Source organism: Halyomorpha halys, unplaced genomic scaffold, assembly GCF_000696795.3.
Source record: "Halyomorpha halys isolate HHAL.00 unplaced genomic scaffold, Hhal_1.1 Scaffold595.1, whole genome shotgun sequence".
Lineage (NCBI taxonomy): Eukaryota > Metazoa > Arthropoda > Insecta > Hemiptera > Pentatomidae > Halyomorpha > Halyomorpha halys.
The window spans coordinates 447231-463126 of NW_027112496.1; the positions used below are offsets into that span (position 1 = coordinate 447231).

The 15896-nt window shown below is 28.9% G+C and overlaps 1 protein-coding gene across 2 annotated transcripts in view; it reads left to right on the forward strand.

Annotated features, from left to right (window-relative positions):
- Positions 1-15896, forward strand: part of LOC106684622 (zinc finger protein 26) — a 32487-nt gene that overhangs the window by 6403 nt on the left and 10188 nt on the right. For both annotated transcript variants that reach the window (XM_014426809.3, XM_014426810.3), the window contains 12 exons: positions 1282-1452; positions 2781-2929; positions 4465-4570; positions 4993-5181; positions 5273-5505; positions 8203-8308; positions 8773-8835; positions 8932-9105; positions 9732-9842; positions 11841-11921; positions 12951-13085; positions 14614-14715. In XM_014426809.3, the coding sequence (XP_014282295.2) occupies positions 1282-1452; positions 2781-2929; positions 4465-4570; positions 4993-5181; positions 5273-5505; positions 8203-8308; positions 8773-8835; positions 8932-9105; positions 9732-9842; positions 11841-11921; positions 12951-13085; positions 14614-14715 (1620 nt within the window). The remainder of the gene's footprint in view (positions 1-1281; positions 1453-2780; positions 2930-4464; positions 4571-4992; positions 5182-5272; positions 5506-8202; positions 8309-8772; positions 8836-8931; positions 9106-9731; positions 9843-11840; positions 11922-12950; positions 13086-14613; positions 14716-15896) is intronic.

Genomic DNA, 15896 nt, shown 5'->3' on the forward strand with positions numbered 1-15896 from the left:
GGACATTATAACTGGCTTCAGAGGACTAAACTACTGCCATGTTTAGCTTCAGTAGTCTTCATTTATAGAATATGTTTAATGACATCATCTATTTCCCTCTTTCAAATTTTTTCTTTCTGGTTTGCTGTTTGGAAATATAGAGTTAGCTTGTGTTCAATTTTTTTAGCTCTTAAACTTTTTTTTTTAATGTAATAAGAAATTCTAAGGAGGACTTTTTCACTAAAACTTATATAAAATAAAAAGATAAACCTTTTAATCGAAAAAAATTGTATAAATTATCTTTTTTTATCATAATTTTCATTAAAAATTAACATATATGAAAGCACTGGTGTTTGATCAAAAGGCTTTAAGTAATAATGACTACTTTAGCAAAAAAAAAAAAAAAAAAAATGGCATTTTTCATTTGTACTAATAGCTTAATAAAGTTTCAGACGAGTATATTAAATGAGCAGGGTTAAACAAACTATAGAATACCGTGAAGATCGATCTTCTACTGAGAGTATATGGGTGTTTAGAAGTGAATTAGGTTAGATCCATTTGTTATTTAAAAATTTTTGAAAATTCATTTTCATTGAAAATGATTAATGAAATAGTGTAAGTATTTAGGGAATATTTTCTTTTTTCCATGGGGGCATGGTGGCACAGTGGTATGGTACTACCAACTCCTAGAATCAGATTCGAATCTGTTTGTGACAGATAATTATTTTCTGTAACACTGTAGCCCTGAGTCGATATTATGGATTCTGGAACCCTCCTGGGGTCCACCCAGCCTCATAAAGTGAGTGGGTAACCTTAATGGGAGAAAAATCTGGTGGTTGAGTGTGATCTTGAAAAAATCACCTCCTTGTATAACCCTTGTTCTATGAGCAGTCCTTCCTTTCAAAGTACTGAACCCATTACCACTCCTGGGTCTTAGCGGTTCACATTATATTATTTCTTTTTTCCAGAGCTTTGATTGATTTTTATGTTATCTAGCTGTTTCTTATTTAGAGAACATTGTGCCATACGTTATTAACTGATTCACCTACCTTGCTATTCACCAAACAATTATTCAGTGACTACGTACTAAAATCTTTGTTCCGTTTCTTTTTTATTGTTTTCTTCTTTGTCAATTTTACTGTTTCTTTTAAATTTGTATCGTTTTATTTAGGATTTGAATGATTTTTAGCTAATTAAATATGATATGTATAAACATTTTCTAAATTAATGTTTTTTTGTAATTTGATAATAATTAGATTCTCGATATTCTTTTTTAAATATTTTGGTATTTTTGATGGTCAGATGAGAGGCTCAATCTCTGTCCATATTGTGATTACCGTACATACAATGTGGGTCATTTCAAAGTTCACATGAGACAGCACACAGGGGAAGCGCCATTCGCTTGTGAATATTGCCCATATCGCTCTAAACAGAAGTCAAATTTAAAGAGGCACTTAAGGCAGCATCTTGAAGGTTAGTCTTGGTTTATTTATATTTTATTATGTTATGGTAATTATTGTTAACTCTTTGGCTTCAAGCAATAACCAGTGTAGATTTATAGAAGCTTCCAATCGTTATGTAGTAACGTAGACTATCAAAGATTAAATTTTTATGTACAAAACCAAACTATTTTCTTACAAGCTGTATGAATACACAATATTGAAAATCATTCTATCCAATTTTTGATTTTTTGATTTTGCATACTTGAAATATGTTAAATCTTGTGGTGAAATCAAGATCACTTCAAGAAACAATAAACTCACATTAGTATTATGTGTTTCCCACTGTTTATTTTTTTTTTTTTTTAAATCTTTATGAGAAGGCTTTCATGAAAAAAAGTTTCATTTTTATTCCTTTTTTTTTTATGGATGTTGTTTGAAACAAGGAAGAAATTGAGAAACTTCAATTCTTTCTGAGTTAAAACTACTGAGAAATAAAGCTAATTAGAAATTGAAATGAATCTTGAACAACAAAGTTTGAGAAATACATCAAATGTCTGAATCGGCAGAATCAAAATATTTTTCTGAAAAAAATCTGCAAGAACTTAGAAATCCTGGTTATAATGGCAATATATCACTTTGCAATAAATAAAAAAAGAAAAATGGAGCGTTTTAATGATATTACTGGATGATTCCAAAAAAACGTTCTTCTCTTGCCAATGAATGAATTGGTGAAACTGACTTATTAGTTACTTACTGGTATTTGAGTGACTTAAGGTTAGTTTTTTGAAATCTTCCAATGATATCATAACAGTAATTTTTCTTCTTTTCTTCTTTAATTGTTATTCCCCTCATTAATTAGAAAAAATTAATTACTGTTTGATATAATGGTTATTATACCTATTAAACAAATTAAATTGAGTAAAACAAAAAGTCATTACGAGATAGTATCCTTTGCTTGTGCTAAATTATTTTCCTCCAGCTGTTAATTTCAATATTTAAATTGAATAATAAATTTCAATATTTATATATATATAAATACCTGTTAAGTTTATTTTAAATGACTTGGGATTGAGACTAGAATGTGACACTATAGGATGTAGGATGTAGAATGCACTATGCTCCTTTGTTTCTTTCTAAAGCTATTTATTGTATTTGTTTGTAAGAACATAATAATAGAATTTCAACATGTTTACTTACATGATTATGGAATATGAGTTATTTAAACCATTAAATAAGAATTGTAGAATTTTTTTAAACTGCTCTATTGAACAATTTTCATAATGTGGCTTGTCATATCCTTGCCTCAAGCCCTTAATTTGATTCCCCTTCTAATCTCATTTTTATTTGTTTTATTTTTAGGAAAAGATAATTTTGAGTGTGAGATGTGTTCATTCACTTGCACTAAAGAAAAAGTCTACAAGCGACATTTGAAATTGCACCAGCGTTCACGGCCATTGAGGCCATGTCCATTTTGTGATTATTTCTCTTCAAGTCTTGCTCATCTTACTGTAATTATAAAGCTTATTTATTTTATAAATGACTTGTATTTATTAATCTTATAAAAATAAAGAATTTAAATTATTCAAAATTTTAAATATAATTTCTTGTTCTTTTAAATGAATAAAAAAACCTAACATTTCTCTTGATTAGGATTCTTTTCAAAGCTTAGTTGCAATGTTGATTGCATTGAAAGATATAATTGAATTAAACAAATCAATATACAAGATATAATTGAATTATACAAATCAATATACAAGATATAATCGAATTATAAAAATCAATATACAAGATATAATGGAATTATACGTTATACTTACAAGATATAGTTGATTTATACAAATCAATATACAATTAAACCGTAAATAGTATTGAAGGAAGATGGTCTAGGTAGCAGTCACGGCTGTGATGATGCAGTTTTATTGTAAACAGAAGTTGTATTGTGAAGCCGAACTGTCTCAGCTCTGATGCCCCTGAAATCCTGCAACATGGTGTGAAACATCAAAGTTCTATAAATAATTTTTTCAATTGTTTTGAGTACCCTTGTACCTACTCGGACCATCTACCTGCAGATATTAATCAATTGATACTTTATGTTGACATTCTTATGAATAAAATCTATTGTGGTTGGGACTAAAATTTAGCTAGCTGTATTATTTTTTAGCTATAATTACTTTAACTAAATTCAACAATGATAATTTTTTGCTAATTATTATGAGCTGAGTTGAGATTATAGATCTCCACTGGTCTCAGCTGCTCTCTTCTTATTTCTCACACTAAGGAGAAAAGAGCATGTTTTTATTTTCTCCCCCAGAACTGGTCCTAATTAGTTTAATGCTCATTCCCACAAAAAATTAAAATTTGGTCTGACCCCTTTTTTTGAACGTGAAAGAGGCGAACAAACCACAGAACGCATTCTTGCATTCATTTTTATTGAAGAGCAATGGAGGCAGAGATGGTTTGAACCTACTGACTTGGTGTCCAAGTTGTATGACAGCTTGAATGATCTCAGGACATTACCAGACATAGTGATTTTGAAGTTCCCTCAAGGCTATGTTAGACTTGGTTAATGTTTTTTCTTGCTTAGGTTCATATAAGCTATAAAAATACATTAATATTAATATGATTATTATTAATATTGTAACCCAGAATTTAGTTGTTCTCAGACCCATGTTTTTCAAACTGCTGCAATAAATTATTACTTTAGATAATGGTTATCTGACCCCCAAAATGACACGTGTAAACTTTTTTTCTTTGCTCCATTTACTATTATCGTTCTATATTCATACTTAAATAGTAGAAAAAATACTAAATAAATGATTGCAAAGAGTTATTAGACTGCTGGCTTTGAGATCACTTTGTACATTTTTTTAAATATAAGAACTTGTTTATTCTCAATACTTCTTAATTATTTACAGATTCAATTCAGAAAAAAAATCAAATTAAGGTTATGAATTGTTAAATCAGCTTGCATTCTAAACTTAAATATAGTATAATTAATCCAAAATGAATTATGTTTATTTTATATATATTTTTTCTGATTTAGGTGCATATAAGGCAGCACACAGGAGAAACTCCGTATCATTGTGGTGTGTGTCAGTACAAAACAGTTCAAAAATCAAATCTTACTAGACATTTAAAAAAACATCGCCGTAAGTATAGTCTCTTAATTTTTAAATTGCACTGATTTGTTCTGAATATTTGTGAATTAATTTGTTAATAAATAGTTAACTACATTCTTATTAAAATTAATGGCAATGGGTTACTCTCCCAATATTTTTTTGGGGGTATTTAAATACATTTTCTTATCCTAATAGAGAAACTAACTATCTTTAAAAATTATAAAAGGAGATTGAGGAGCATCAATTTTATTAAAATTGTGTCATTAAAATCATATATGTGCATATGACTTATGAGCTAACATAATACAAAACAAAAAAGAAATATTGAATTTTTTTTTAATTTGCAAATTTAGTAGAGATTTGTTATTAAATATTTAAATTTGTTATGTTTTCTAATAATTTTAATTTGAAAAATCTATTTATGTTTTTTTTAATCTGTGAAATTTTTATAGATCATCGGGTTAGCAAGGCTGATAAACTGCGTGTCTGTGCACATTGTAATTACAGAACTCCTAACTCTGCACACTTATTGGCCCATATTAGAGCTGCACATACTGGAGAAGCTCCGTACAGTTGTAAACATTGTGATTATAAGTCAGCTCAAAGGTCAAATCTGAAAAGACACATGCGAAAGCATACAGGTAGATAAAAATTTATAATTGAAAATTTATTATCAAATTAAAATTTAATAACATTCTCAATGTTTTCTTTATTTTTGATTTTCTGTTTTAGGTGAACGTCCATTTTCATGCCATCTTTGCAGTTATTCCACTGCTTATGCTTATGTGCTGAAAAAGCACATAGAAAATCACCCAGAACAGGATGAGAAGTTTAATTGTGATTCATGTGATTATTTTACTAACTCATCTGTTGAATTTAAAAGACATGTAAAAACACACAGTGGGAGATCTATGTATTGTTGTCACTTTTGTGGTTATATTTCCCTTAACTCAGACCATTTTAAGGTAAGGTTATTTAGATGTTTGTACAGTAGAGGGTCAATTATCACTCTGTTCTGTATCTGTTTTGGCAGCCAAAACTTCAAAGCCATCTTGATTATTACAGCCAGTTCCATTTTTCATTTGAATCTACTTATAATATTTCTGAACTTATTTCCTCAAATTCTACCATAGTTAAACATGAACTACATTTATTTGGGACATAGAAATCTTATGAATTGCCTCCAGTAAAATTTCTAATTGATTTGAACTAAGTTTAAAGTTAATTTTTTTTTAACGTTAAATTGAATGTTTTATTATATATATGCAATAAATTGATCATAGCATATTTTTTTATGAAGGGTCTTATAGTATATTATCACTTAGTTGTGATACCTTGTAAGTCTGAAAAAATTAACAATTCAATTTTTACATTATTAAAAAAAAAAAATCAGTACATGATTAAAGAGACATCTCTTCTTAACCGTTACATTGTAGAATACATATAACATTTTTTTTCTTTTGAGAGTCTTTTAGAATGATATGACTGACTAAGAATCTTCTTATGGTGAATTTTTTCTTCTAATATGTTATGAATATTTATGAGAAGTTCTATCTTTTGAAAAAGTTGACCCCAGGCCCAAGATAATCGGCTCTCTACTGTGTGTATTTATGGAATTGCATTTATTTAACTACTAACTGACAGCTATGTTCATTTCCTCTGTAAAATTGTAATGGTCTGCTTTAAATTGATTGCATCATATTGCTTACAAGAAGTTAAAATTTGTTAATTAATTTTGATTTTAATATCAATTTATCTGGATCAAGGAGTATGCTTGATATTAATTAATTTACATTTCATATTAATTAAATTTATCAAGATTAAGGATTATGCTTGTGTATCTGATGTGGAAGGTTTTAGTTTCAATTCTTTCATCCTTAAACAAATCTTAATCTGATTGTGAGTATTAAATGTGTTTCTTCTACTAGATAGGTTGGTTGTCCTTTCTAATATCACAATTTTATGATGTTATTTATTGATTATTGTTTCTTGCAAGGACTATTAGAGATCTCTGAATTAGTTCATGTACTTTGGTCCTAAGGCATCCAAGGAGGTGAGGGTGGTAAATGTTGACTAAAATGATGCAGATAGTTAAAATGTTTGTTCAACAAATTTATGGAACTAAAAAAATCATTTCAATATAATATTTATTTTATTATATTGTGATAGTATTGCTTAATTTATGAATATGAATGTTGTGTATGGATTTTTATTGAATCAAGGTTAGCATGAATATTGAATTTTAATTTGATTTTTCAAACTTTGGGAGATAAGAAGGCAAGAAGAGTTATTGGGAACTAGTGTTGTAAATAAATAAAAGTTCAAGCTCCAATAGAATTATTATAAAAACTATACTCAAATAAATTATTATTAAATTATATTATCATGATTAAGTGATTTTGTAAAAAATAAGAGTGTTGTATTTTATGTGAAAAAATTAACTGTAGTTATTATAATATTGTTGTAAGTTTTGTTTTCATCATAATTCATAACATATATTAATATAATAAAATTCTGAGTAAGAGAGGGCCTGCAGTATTATTTTTCCCTGTGGCCAGACTTAGCCCACAGTGGCCCTGTTAGTAAGTGTATATGTTTATTATTTGTCAGGATGTTAGATTATAAATCTTGTTCCTTTTCAATTGTATGTTACTCTAAATGTTGTTATAAATCTTGTTGTCTTTTTAAAAAGGCTGTGTTATTAAAACATGTACCTTTGCTTAAATCCAGTGAACTTTATGTGCTTATGACTATTTTAATTGGTTTTTTCTAGCATTTATTTTACAATAACTTATTTTGTGTACCATATCCATTTTATTACATGCTTTCTCTGGTTGTTGTGGCTCTACATTGAGAATCATTTTAATATTTTTTCTCTAGTCTTCCATTGAAGTCATGTACCCTGGAATTGGGATTGTTAAGATGCATTTCTTGGAAACACCACAAAATAAATATTGACTGATTCTAGTGGGAGTCGGACATACAACATTCTGAACTAGGGATTCGCCCTAACGTGCTCGACCAGCATATCTTCCTTCATATTTTATTATTTATGTATTTTTTTTTATTTATATCATGTTGTGTTATAAAATTGGCCTGTTGTGAATTAGTTGCCTTACCTTATTTAAACTTCAGTTGTGAAAGGGCTTTTTTAAGAAATCATCCCCATATTTTTTAGAATCTTCTTTGTTTAGATTGTGGAAATCATTTATTATTTCTTGAAACATGGTTGCCTAGTTCCTATTGAATATTCCTTGTTTAGAAGCTCAGTTTTGCATGCAATAGCCGTTACTTAACTTTGTGTTGTTTTTACCCTCTATTCTTGAGAGTATAAGCTTTGAAAATAAAATTAATATGCAAATCTCGATTAGGCCGAAAACGAGTCTGCCATTTAATAAATTTGATGAAGACCCTCTTGCTTCATAATTTTGGTAAAAAACTACCACTACATTTTTTTGGAGTTTTGTCAGTTCAGGGAATTGAAGTACTCTCTTCTCCTTTTCTAATGACTCAGTTTCTTATATTTATTAACCTGATTTATTATTCTTTACTTGAATTTATTTATCAATGACTACAGTGATCATTCATGGATGCAGTCTTTTTAGAATCTTTGAATTTATAATAAATTAATTTGTTTTAATTTAGCATTTTATCTGTTTTAGGTTCACTTAAGAAGACATACCCAAGAAGCGCCTTATCAATGTCACCACTGTGACTACAGATCGGCTCAGAGATCTAACCTCAAGAGACATATTCAGACGCACACGGGTGAGCTCCAAGCATCATCAATTTCATCAAAATTTACACAGAAAGAGGTCACTTATAACATTTTTCAGGACCAACTTTATCGAAGTTGTCCATATATGACTGGAACTGTCGATTAGTAAAGAGTGATACAATTGTAAATCCATAGACTAAATTAATTCCTGTTTAATATATATTTCTCTAAAAACTCTTTGCTAATCCTAGGGTCTTTTTACATAACAGTATAAGTAGGATTATTTTTTTTTTAACATGGTATTTGTTCATTTGTCTTTGAACATGGAGATTTATGCCTTTTTTGTCACTAAAATCTAATAGTTTATTATTAAGTGTTTATGTATAAGCTATAGAACTGGTGTATATGTCTTTAAATACATGTTTCTGTTTATAAATTAAATTTAAGACTACTTTTAGTTAAAATAGTGAGAATATTTTTCTTGTCATAATTTTATGTTAAATATTTCTTTCAGAAGAAAACAAATGGGATAAAGATGTTCAAAATAGTAATGAAACACAGCATGTTACTTCTCAAAGTAGGTTTTTTTTTTTTGTTTTGTTTTTATCTTATTCTACAAAGATATTTATTTTAAACTTCATTATTTCTATTAATCATGTTTTTTCCCCCCTAGTTTCTGTTTTGGATGTCGAGTCAAATGAAATTGTAGATAGTTCACAGACACTGAGAGAAAATGGTATCCATGAGAATGTCCAAATAATTGATACTACCAGTGTTGGCAATGAAGATGTTGAGATTTATGAATCTGAAGAAGGCTATGTTCAGGCTGAATATAGTCCTAGTGGAGGTATTTAAGTCTTTATTCTGCCTTTTCTTTTTAAATCTAAGATTATCTAAAATAAAAATATTTATTGTGTTTCAAAGTTAAATAATTCAGAAAATGTCGACACATGAGAGATTGTATTTAAAGTTAAAAGAAAAAAAACTAAATTTAAAAATTTTGTCAATGGCTGGATCAAGCATTATCACACTTGTCAAAACAGAATAAATAGTTATCTGAATAAGTTGATCTTCTATTATGCAGTTTTCCCAAGAATAAATTTTTATTTCTAGTATTTTGAGATAAAAAGTATTGTTTATTTAGTGATAATTATTTGTTGTAAAAAGGGTTTGTACTCCAAGTCATTTGTTTTGAAATAGTATTTCTGATGAGGAAATCTGAGATTACTAACAGTTAAAGAAAATATGACATTTTGATGGCATTTTCAGATAAATTTTTATGAAAGCACATTTTTGGGGATTTTTCTCACCTGTCATTTTAATTATGTTTTACTAAGATTTTTTGTTTTATTTTTCTGGATTATATGTAATTTAACATTACAATGAATTTAGAACAGTAAAAACTCTCTTTGTTTTATTTCTGTTATTATATTTTGAAATAATTTTACTAAAGCAGTTATATTTTGAATAAAGAAATAGAAGAGGTTACTAATGAACTCCCTGAGTCAACTATGGAAGTAGTTGGTGAGGAGCATGTTATTACTACTCAAGCAGATGGTGAATATGAAGTTTATAAAGATTGTGGTATGTGAACTTCATTTAATTTGTTTTCTTCTAAAATAGAAAGTTTTCAAAATTTTAAGATTTAGTACAAAAATATCAAGATCAGTGGTTAGTCATTGTATTGAACTTCATGTGTAGAGCTTCATGAAAAATCCTTGGTTTGAAATTTTCAGTTGGATACCAATACCTACCAGGAAAAATTTCCAAAGTAATAGAGCTCAAATATTTAAACATTTCAGTTTTTTATTCACTTTATCATCTAATCGGATATCGATGGAACGCTGAATCTTGGTTAAAGGATACATTTAGTTTTATTCTTAAACCTCTCATTAGTTAGCTTCTTTCCTTTTCGATTACTTGCCAGGCACTATGCAGCACTCTATTTAATAGGAAGAGTCATAAAAAAATCATCTTGATTTGAACCAATCTTAAATTAAAACTACAGATAGGTCCTCCAGGTCTCAAAGAGATCTTGATGTATATTTGGGTCATCCTGATAGATTTTTCAGACATATTAGTCCTTTTATTTATTTATTTTTTGTTTCCTAATCATATATATAGTATATTGCATATCCAGAAAGAAAAATTCATAGCTCAAAAAAAAAAAAAAAAGGTTTTTTTTAAAACGAATGTTTGGACACTGGGTGAATTGTAGAAGTCCAAAATTTGTTGGTAGATTACCTATCATGTTAATAAATTAGTAAATTTAGTTTTTAAATAAATAAATTTATATTTTATTAACCTTTATCAGTTATAACATCAATTAAATTGATAATAATTAACATTTTGAAACTTTTTCATTTTTAAAACATATTTAGCTTTGTTGCTTTTTTATTCCAAGAAATTATTCAAACATAGAAAAGAAACATATTGTGTTTTTAAGAAATATAATTGTTTATATAAGTTAAATAATTTTTTGTTTGTTATGACCTTCCTGTTCATGTCTGACATATGGGGATGGGGGTATGTAGAGGTAACGCTCCTATTCTAACCATGGTTGAGGGGCAAGTTTTCATTTCGTGGGAGCGCCACATAGATGGAAGATGTTGACTCCCCAGGTCTGATTCGAACCGACACCATGAGGCAGTTGATTGATTCTTCCAGCTACACATGGCCCAAAATAAATTAACCTAGACCAGAAAATGTTAAATTTTGGGATAGATAAAATTAAAATGTATAAAAATGTCATTGATACTTGTTTTAATAATTCCTTGTTCGTTGAGTTGACTTCATTTTTCAGTAAATTTTCTTTTTAAACTCAAAAATAATTTTACTTAGAATTGATTTGGTTTATTTCATAGTTTATCATGGCCTCTGTTACTATTTGTTTTTTGTTTTAATAAAAACAAGTTCATTCACACTTGTGAAAATTACTCAAGTTAAAATTTTAAATGATATAACTTTTCTGAAGGCCTCGGCCATTAATATTGGATATTTTTACTTATACTTAAAGTTCAAAAACTAGTGGTAATATAAGCTTATAAGTTTTATAAGCTCTGAAAGCTGGTATAATATACTGTAAAAGAAATGCTGATCGTAATATCTAGGTTTCACACAGAAGCTTGTTGTTCTCATGACCTTGAGAATCTTATCTTTGAAATAGTATTATTTAAAATATTTAAGTTTATGATCCAAAATTACAAAATGTTTAAATAACATAAAAATTGATCAAATAAATGATGTTTACCAATATGCTAATTATTATTCATAATGAGGTTATATATTAAAAAAATTATTTTCAAATCACAAATAATTCATAATTTAAAATTATAATATTCAAATCCCAGCCACACATATTATTCTCTATACATTAAAACAATAATATTTTCCTATTATTATTGAAATTAGTTAATATTAATCCTATTCTCCATAGTATGTTTTTCTACATTTTCTTACATTACTTTTTACCAATGTCCATTTACTGTTTATGGTACCGCTTAATATTTTTAGTTTTATTTTACTATTAATGTAAAATATCACTACAATATACACATAATTTTTGATTTTCTTTTTTTTTAGGAAAAATTTATCTATGTTCTTACTGTTCCTACCAATCATCAAGTGCTGAGGACATTGAAGCTCATATTCATGAACATGAAGGTAATATACATTTCAAATTATATTTAATGATTTCAATCATATATATAATTTATTATTTATTAAAATATTATTGTGGCTGTATATACATGAAGCTAATGAAAGGAAACTGAACTGGGTAGTGATTGAAATTACTTACAGGCTACTATGAGGTTCTGTCACGGGCCTACCCGAAAGTGATTCAAATCAATAATTTTCTATCTATTATAGAAGGAAGAATATCATTATTAGGGGCTACAATGGATAATTATTGTAATATGATTATAGTCATGGGTCAGTGTTGCTTTATTACTATTATCGGCAGGGTTTCATTTTTATAAAAATATAGAAATTATTATGCTGCATATTATAATTATGTATCCTAATATGTATTTTTTTTTAATTATAAAGGTAGAGAATTGGTTTCAGTGGTGAATTTAATATTTGACAATTTTGGAAATTGGAAAAATGGTTAAGAATAAAACGTATAGGATGGCATCCTCTAGGTAGCTAGGAATTGGCAAGGGGTGCCAAAAGGTCAATGTGCTAGTTTTCTAACTAATTCCATTGCCAATATCCCTAAGGATTCTCTCAGACCATGCCTATCAACCTGTTCAGTCATTTCTTTTTTTTTTTTTTTCTATGACCCTCTTCCTGCTCATTAATGACCTACGGAGGGGTTATCTAGGGCTAACCAACTTATTTTAACACCACGGTAGAGGGTCAATTATTCATTTCTTTGAACCACCACAGAAATAAAAGTTGACCCCTCAGGCCAGATTTGAACCGGTTCTGCTGCAGTCCTAAGGCCGTCGCTTAACTCCATCAGCTACAAACAGCCCAGTTCAGTCACGTCTAATTCCCTCTAGCTAACTGAATTTTCGTTGCAGCTAGATGGATTAGATTTTACTGTACAGGCTGATTAGCTTGGTCTGAGAGAGCCCTGAGAGTCATTGGCACAAAATTGACAATTGGTAGTTTTGGAGGTTAAAATGTTTTTTCAGTTATCTTTTTCATTTTTATCTACTTTTAAATTTATTTTATTTATTGTAGGCTCTCTAGTTAATGGTGTTGAAGCTTCAGAAAATGAAAACTCTGAACCAGATAGTGTAAAAACAAATAATATTAGTTTTCTTAACAAATCTCAAACTGAAAAACTGAAAGAGTTCAAACGTCTTTTGCAGGAAGGTAAAACTTCTTTCATTTAAGACTTCTTTTTTTTCTACTGCTTTTGTTTATGATTGTATTTTATTTTTTATTGTAGTTAATTTTAATTTATATAATGTAATTATAATTAGTTTTAGTAATTATTAATAAATAATAAGTATATTATTATATATATTGTTATTATAAGTATAGTAGTACTGTTGGGCTGAAAAGTTCTGAATAGAAAACAATTTTTTTTTTTTTTTTTTTTATAAAATTTGATTTTATTATTCAATATTGTTGCCTTCGAGAGAAATATAATGATTATAGTGGTCATACAATTTTTCGATACCATTTTCATGGTATGATTTGTCTTTAGCCTCAAAATAGGCCTCAGTTTAGGTGATTACCTGTTCATTGGCACTAAATTTCTTTCCAGCGAGCATTCTCATGAGGTCTGAGAACAGGAAAAAAGTTGCTGGGGGCCAGATCTGGTGAATACGGTGGATGTCGAAACAGTTCAAAGCCTAATTCATGAAATTTTGCCGTTTTTTTAATTTGTGACATGGTGCATTGTCTTGATGAAACAGAACTTTCTTCTTCAAATGGGACTGTCCTTCAAATAATCCAATAACGCTATGTAATAGTCGCTGTTAATGGTTTTTCCTTTTTCAAAATAGTTGATAAATATTATACTATGCGCATACCAAAGTACTGATGCCATAACCTTACCAGCCGGATGATGCATTTTTTCACGCTTTGGTGTTGGTTCATCATGTGCAGTCCACTCGGCTGACTGTCAATTGGACTCCAGTGTGAAATGATGGAGCCATGTTTCATCCATTGTCACATATTAATGAAAAAATTGGAGTTTATTATGATAGAACAGCTGGGTTTACTGCTCAGAATCATCAATTCGTTATTGTTTTTGGTAGATTGTGAGCTCGCGCTGCTACCCACTTTCCATAGAGCTTTCCAACATGTTCTTTTGATATCTTTAGAGTCTCAGCTATCTCGCTCAACTTTACTTTACGGTTATCCAAAATTATTTTGTGGCCTTTTTTTATGTTTTTGTCGGTAACAGTCTCTTTGGGGCGTCCACTGCTTGCATCATCCTCAGTGCTCATTTTATCTCGTTTATGTTTAGCAAACCACTTCTCAAGGGTTCATTTTCCTGGTGCAAAGTCCGAATAATGTTTATCAAGCCAAACCTTGGCCTTAACAGTATTTCTTTTTTCCAAAAAGCAATGCTTTACTAACACAAAATTCTTTTTTGTCCATTTTTTTCAAACCAACAAAAGTTGCTTCACTCAAAATGCTATATCTCACAAACTAATAGTCCGACAGCTGTCAAATTTATGTTATGAAGGTTAGGGCTAACTAAAAATCATATGAATTTAATAATAGTAACGCCATTTATGTGTCAGCCTACGAACTTTTCAGCCTACCTGTTATAATGAAATAATTATTTATTTGCTTTAAATTTAATTTTTATAGAAAATCAAACACAATGACTATTACTTACATTTTATTCATCTTGTTCCATTTGACAACATTTCTTTTAACGCAGGTACTGGGGCCAGTGCTCCGAATGTGGTCCATGTCACAAGGTTACCTCAACAACAAGTCGATGCTGAAAGAGATGAATATTATGAGCAAGCTGTCGAATCTGGTTAATATTTATTATATTGATATTTTTTTTAAACTATTAGTTATTTGTTTTAATGAATTCAAACTAAGCTAAATGACATAGGGATTTTTAATTATGATTATAGTGTAACCCTTTCAACTGTTGGTACCAATAATGCAACATTTGAAATATTGCTACACCAGTTCAACAGTAGCATCTTAATAATGATTATTTTGCAATATGTATGTAATCTTAGCAATAAGTGTTAGATCTATACAGTAAAACACAGAATCATAATAAAACATAAAAAATAAGTAAAAAAAATAAAAATTTTCGAGATAAAACAGTTCTGAACGGTTTAGATCTTACCCTTATTGCTCAGTTTTATATGCATATTTCAAAATAAACATTTTTTGAGATGTTACACTGTTGAACTGGGACAGGGATGTGAACTTTAAATTTACTGTCTCTGTTACAGCAACATGACTGTTTTACATACTAAATTGGAAACATATAAACTGATGAATGAGTTTATTTTAACATTTTTATAAAAAACATTCTTTACTACTCTAGGGCTTACAATGTTTCATATTAAATCATTATATGCCCTTCTGTTGTAATAAAGATGGAAGATAAAACTTGTGGAATAAGTGATGTAGGATGTGAACTTGATTTTGTTTTGCATGAGCCCAAATCAAGTAAATTATTAGTTGAGGATACTGCAAATTATTTAGGAACGGATATTGATGATAGTTGTATAAAAATAGTAGCTGAATATGAGTCAGTAGCACCTGTAGGGAATAATGCATGAATTGACATTACATATAGTGAGTGGCATTCCCTAACGGGGTCCATGTTCTACTTGTTTGTGTTAGTTATGGATGTTAGATAGTGTAGGGAATAGCTGAACTAATTGTAAATTGTAGAATTAGTTTATATTCTTTAAATTTCTTTCTTGAGACTGGCAATTGTTTACTAAATAATTCAAAAACACTATCCAAAATTATAGTCTCAAAACATTTATTTCATTCACACGTCCAACGTTTCGGCCAATTCGGCCATCTTCAGGGACAATCTTAAATTACTATGAGACATATCATTTAACCATTTAAAAAAACTCCATACAGGCTATTCTGCCCAGGTCAAAACATTTATATCTAATATGTCAAAAATACATTAAAAAACCACAGTCCAATTATTTCTCTTTTATCACTATTTATACT